Source organism: Carcharhinus amblyrhynchos, chromosome 9, assembly GCF_965287045.1.
Source record: "Carcharhinus amblyrhynchos chromosome 9, sCarAmb.v2.hapA, whole genome shotgun sequence".
In the NCBI taxonomy this organism is placed as follows: domain Eukaryota; kingdom Metazoa; phylum Chordata; class Chondrichthyes; order Carcharhiniformes; family Carcharhinidae; genus Carcharhinus; species Carcharhinus amblyrhynchos.
The window spans coordinates 65,762,271-65,768,270 of NC_137332.1; the positions used below are offsets into that span (position 1 = coordinate 65,762,271).

A 6,000-nucleotide genomic window follows, 5' to 3' on the forward strand; every position below is an offset into this window, starting at 1 on the left:
GATATTCATAGAACACTTCACAATACAATAATTAAGGCAATGAATTACGGAAATTCTTGAAAATGGCCTTTTGAAAAGCTGGAATTTTAGAATTGAATTATTCAAACCTTGAGAAATGATTGCAAAGTGCCTTGAACAAATTTATTAATATTTTTATGGGTCTTTTCAGAATGGGTCTATTCAGAAAGAGCTTATTCTAAGAGCTAAACATGATATAACTTCATCATATTAATACATTTATTAGAAAGAAAGGAATTAGAGTGAACCATGTCCTCTCGTTACCATACTTTACCTTGTTCCACAAAACCAAGTATCATGAAATTTTGATTGATTTTAGTCTAGATCAAATAAAGATCTCAATTATATTGTTTGATATAATTAAGCATCATGAACAAGGAGGTTTGCATTATTAATAAATGATGGAATTAGTTTGTGCATGAATAGTAAATGTTAAACTAATCTTCAATTTCTACATGATACGAGGCATTGGCAGTTTGAATTTCATAATTTTCTTCCAGTTCAAGTTTCTCAATCTGTCCTTTTTATTCCTGGTCCTTTTTCAATTAATGTTCTCATTTTCTTCTGTGTCTGCAGCTACCTGATCCGCCCTGATCCTTTGGCTTATGTCCCAAACAGTAAACCCAGTCTCAAGATCAGTGTCTGTAACAATAGTGGAGGTGGACAGGACACGAAGGATGACACTCAGCTTTAATTAATCGTTCAATGCTCTGTAGAAAGTTTCCACAAGTAGTATCACGGTTTTCAACATTGCATTAAGAAACATGCTTGTTTTCCTATGGTTGTGATAGGAAATTGTTGAAAACACTGTAGCTGTGACTAAACCAAGCAAACAATGTATGGCATTATGCAGAGCTGATCAATCTGACTCACCAGTGAAGCCACAGAATGGTTCGAGTAAGCCTGGAGCTTTCCGTCAGTACCTAGCCTGTTATTGTATCATAATGGTCCTGTTTCTTAAAATGCCATTATTCAGTTGGAAAGTGCATAAAACAGAGAAGAAGCAAATTCCACTTGCATCTATCCATCTGTTGCAGTTTTATTATAGTCTAACAGCTAATTAGCCCTCAATTAATGTACACTTGGAATATAATTCCGGTAATGGGGGAGAAAGGTGGTTTACTGGAAGTCAATTAAGTATTAACATGCATTAGTACTCAAAGGTTAATTTATAAATAAGTAAATTAAAATATAATTGAAAGTTACAGGTTTCTGTATTTTGGCCTTTCTTGTTTACATGTACCAAAACAGTTCGTATTCTGTTCATTAAATTGCAAAAGGATATCTTCTTGGATCAATGAACATCTGGTCAAAACTCCATAGTGGCTTTCATGGGGACAGATTTTGTGCAGAGTGAAACTTTTTTGCCCCTTCCCTAACCTTTCTTTTCCTTTTTGTCCATTCCCTGAATCTGTGCCCTTTTTTTCAGGTCAAGGCCTATTGGTAGCACCACTGGGAGGGGTATGGTAGAGCGTTGCATAAATCACTACTGGACCTTGCCAAATCACATTGGGGCACGTACTTCACTAAAATTTCAAAGCATTTTGAAGCTCCAATACCAATTTCTATAATGCAGCCCATCAACTTGTACTTGACCAAAATGAATCTTTTATTGTCTATTTGCCCCTACCACTCGCCACTTCCATCCCCATTGTAGTGGGCACCCAGTAGAATATATTTTTTGCACTATCATCCACCCAAATGATATTGATTTCTCTGGACATTGTCATAGCAGATTTAAACCTTATACTCTTGATCGGATATTGTTAGAATGTGGCCTACTCATTTTTTCAGAGGGCACTCGCTACGGTTAAGCAACTAACAGCTATGAGGGTAATCTAGGCTAGCTAAAATGGAATCTTAGGTGTTTACAGTATCTCCACTTTAATATTTGTGAGAGAACTCTAAATTATGTTTCCTATTAAATAAATATAAAATATGATAATTTATGAAGAAAAGCAGAGGAACTATGGTATAAATATTAAAAAAGGAAAACAGTTAAAATTGTTCTCTACAGCTTATATGGCTGATTGAACAAAAGACATTACACTATGTACTACTGAGTCATTTAGATGAGACCATCCCAAGTAACATCCCTGCCAAATAAATTGTGCAAACCTTGATAGCTTTGTGCATAAACAATATGTTACAACACTGAACCAGTCAAACCTATAAATCCTTTGTAAGTGGTACATTAGCTGATCTCAGCAAGCAAAGTCATTTGAAAAGTGCATTTAACTACACTGGTCCAAGGTTAGAGGGGGTTAGGATCCTTCCGCTGATGAACTGTCCAGTAACCCAATTGAGAAGCATCAGTGCTTGTATGCCAGATGGAAATTGAATTGGATTCAGATGTGATGCCATTGTTCATTGTCTAACCAATTGATCATTCATGTTTAAGCTTATTCGTGAAGGATGGCCACTTAAATAAGGAAACATAGGACCACTGTTAACGCTGGACCTTACCCAAGCAAGAGTGAATTGCTTTAGAAGGGAGTAGGAAAACACTTCATCATTAGTTGATTATTCAACTTCTTAAATCAGCCAAATTCTTGTTATTTTTAAATCCATTTCAGCAATTGCCTGGTAGAATGCACAGATTAGAGAAATTGTAAAGTACTGGTTTCAAAAGAACAGTGCCATTTATTTGTTTCCCCTGATTATTAACTTGAGTGCAGCTTTTAAGATATATCTATTTACTACAAATGATGCTTGATAAATTCGTAACGGCAGCCTGACAGAATATTCCAGGATTAGGATAGTATGTTATACAACCATCAGGAAAGCAGCTCGGGAAGGGGAGAGGGTGGCATTTGCTTATTTTCCACAAATCTATAAGCACACACTGTGATGACATGAATTATGTTGTAGAGGAAGATTTGCCATTACCACACAACGGATTCACACAGTGGCAACATACTCTAAATAAAGAAATCAATGGTGAGCTTGCTCACCTTTGAAAACTGTAGGATCTTTAAAATGGGAATTCGGCAGGGATTTACAGATGAGCGATGAAGGAAATGAAAAAATAAGGTGGGCTGAAATAAGGGATGTTGAGAAATGTTTGTCCTCAATGTAGTTTGCAGCCAGGATGAAGGGCAATGGGGTTGATGGAGTAGTTGCTTCTTAACACTGAATAATTGATAGACCACAAAATTTGGCCGTGTAGCAAGCGTATTTCAATGTACAGGCATTTTGTATTTAAAATGGGATCTGCGGTGTGCACCAGATATAATTTTGGTAAGGGCATTATTGCGGGTATGGGGTACGCAGACCAAGTATGCAGATTGGGCAGTTTGTCAGACCAATCTGTATGTAATGCTAATTTAAAGTCAGCAGAACTATTGTGACCCGAATGCACCAAAGACCACCCTCTCTTAACTTCACACAATTGAACATGTATTCAGAAACATGGCCCTATGTGACCCTATCTGACATTCTTTTTGCATTCAAATGCATTCAAAACATTCAATTAAAGTTATAATTTGGAACAAGTTTTTATGGAAAAAACAGTCATCATTTGTCCTCAAAATTGCTCAATTGCCAACTTTTAATGATTTTGTGATTCCTTTTGATTGCTCCTGTTTACTTCTGGAGTCATCAAAGCACTCAGAAGTGTTCAAAAGCCATCACAACTTTGGTGAATCTGGGAAGTAATAATTACCTTTTCAGAAGTGAGCATTAGTGTTCAGAAGTAATCATTAGTGCACATTTGTTCTCAAAAGCGCTTTTTAAGACCCTCTTTCCCCTTTGCAGCCCCTCCCTCTCCATTTGTAGCCCCTCAATCACTTTTGCAGCCCTTCTCTACCTTCCCCCCACCACTTCCCCTAACTCTACTCCCCCACTTTTTCAGTTCTCCCTCCCCCCTTTGCAGCCCCTGCTGCCTGGCCTTCCCTCCTACCCAGCACCCCATCTCCTTCCCTCTCTCCTAAACCAGCAGCCTCTTTCACTGCCACTGCTCTAGTCCTCCAACCTCATTCTTTCATCCGCTGATCCTTCACATTCATGGATAAGCCTTTCATTGACTTTAAGATGAGATTGCAGCTCAATGTCTGGGTCATGCCATAGCTCACATCCACCATTGTCACTTAAATCAAGTGCAAACACACTTTACCAAACTACAAAATGAGGTACAAACCATTCTTTCCAATATCAAGTTCTTCCAACAGTAAATACAGCAAGCTATGACATGTACATGCAAGATTCGAACATCATCAAAGAACATTATTTACCCAGAGTTTGCATGACTGAGCTGAACACATGCACTTTGCCTTTTTGCTGTATGAGCCTATCAGCAGCAAGTACCAGAGATAAACAACCTGAGATTGGAGAAGCAGCTCCAAACTTGCAGGTGGGCATCTATTCTCCAATTGGTCGCCCCATGTTTGAATTTATTCCAGAGCTTTCTGGGGGCTTGAGGCCACATTTGTCAGCTGCCTTTCATGGATTTTGAATGTTGTACCAAACGGCTTGTAACAAAAAATTAAGAACCTGGAATGCCTACTTGCAAATCAACTCCAAGTGCATAACTCTCATTTCCAATGCATTTCCTCAGTACGGATTGGAATGAGACATTACAAGCTACATTTGGTCATTCATATCAAGGAATAAAAAAACTGATGTTTCAAAATGCCAAATTTTTACTACTTAACAGTAGTATTATTAGCCTGCTTAATATCCATCCCGCCACAATAAATTTTGAAAAAAGTGTTGAAAACGTGTTCCTTCCACATATACTAATAGAACATAGAACATAGAACATTACAGCGCAGAACAGGCCCTTCGGCCCACGATGTTGCGCCGACCAGTTACAAAAACAATGACCCACTAGCCTATACCAATCCCTTTTCGTCCATAAACCTATCCAGAGATCTCTTAAACGCCCCCAAACTAGACGCATTTACAACTGCAGCAGGCAGGGCATTCCAATCCCTCACCACCCGCTGGGTAAAGAACCTACCCCTGACATCCGTCCTGTAGCTACCCCCCCTTAATTTAAAGCCATGCCCCCTCGTGCTAGCTTTCTCCATCCGAGGAAAAAGGCTATCACTATCCACCCTATCTAAACCTCTAATCATCTTATATGTTTCAATAAGATCCCCTCTTAGCCGCCTTCTTTCCAACGAAAACAACCCTAGATCCCTCAGTCTCTCCTCATAGGACCTCCCCACCATACCAGGCAACATCCTAGTAAACCTCCTCTGCACCCTCTCCAACGCCTCCACATCCTTCTTGTAATGCGGGGACCAGAACTGCACACAGTACTCCAAGTGCGGCCGCACTAGAGTAGTGTACAGTTGCAACATTACACTGCGACTCCTAAATTCAATCCCCCTACCAATAAACGCCAAGACACCGTACGCCTTCTTGACAACCTTATCTACTTGATTCCCAACTTTCAGGGATCTATGTACACACACACCTAGATCCCTCTGTTCATCCACACTATTCAAAGTCCTCCCGTTAGCCCTATACTCGACACATCTGTTGCTCCTACCAAAGTGAATTACCTCACACTTCTCCGCATTAAATTCCATCCGCCACCTCTCGGCCCAGCTCTGCAACCTATCTAAGTCTCCCTGCAGACTATGACACCCTTCCTCACAATCTACCACACCTCCAACTTTGGTGTCATCAGCAAATTTACTAATCCACCCAACTATACCCTCATCCAGATCATTAATAAAAATTACAAACAACAGTGGCCCCAAAACAGATCCCTGAGGCACACCACTCGTAACTGCACTCCATGATGAATATTTACCATCCACCACCACCCTCTGTCTCCTATCTGATAGCCAATTCCTGATCCAACTTCCTAGATTACCCACAATCCCATACATCTGCATTTTCTGCAGAAGCCTACCATGGTGAACCTTATCGAACGCCTTACTAAAATCCATGTATACCACGTCAACTGCCTTACCCCTATCCACCTCTTTGGTCACCTTCTCAAAAAACTCATGCCTATAAAGCTTATGC

The 6,000-nt window shown here is 39.7% G+C and overlaps 1 protein-coding gene across 3 annotated transcripts in view; it reads left to right on the plus strand.

The window, feature by feature from the left end:
• LOC145348394 (potassium channel subfamily T member 2) overlaps positions 1-1,186 on the plus strand; it is a 693,657-nt gene extending 692,471 nt beyond the window's left edge. For all 3 annotated transcript variants that reach the window (XM_080196607.1, XM_080196608.1, XM_080196609.1), the window contains one exon: positions 595-1,186. In XM_080196607.1, coding sequence (XP_080052733.1) covers positions 595-712 — 118 coding nt within the window. In that variant the 3' untranslated portion in view covers positions 713-1,186. The remainder of the gene's footprint in view (positions 1-594) is intronic.
• Positions 1,187-6,000: the final 4,814 nt, after the last annotated feature.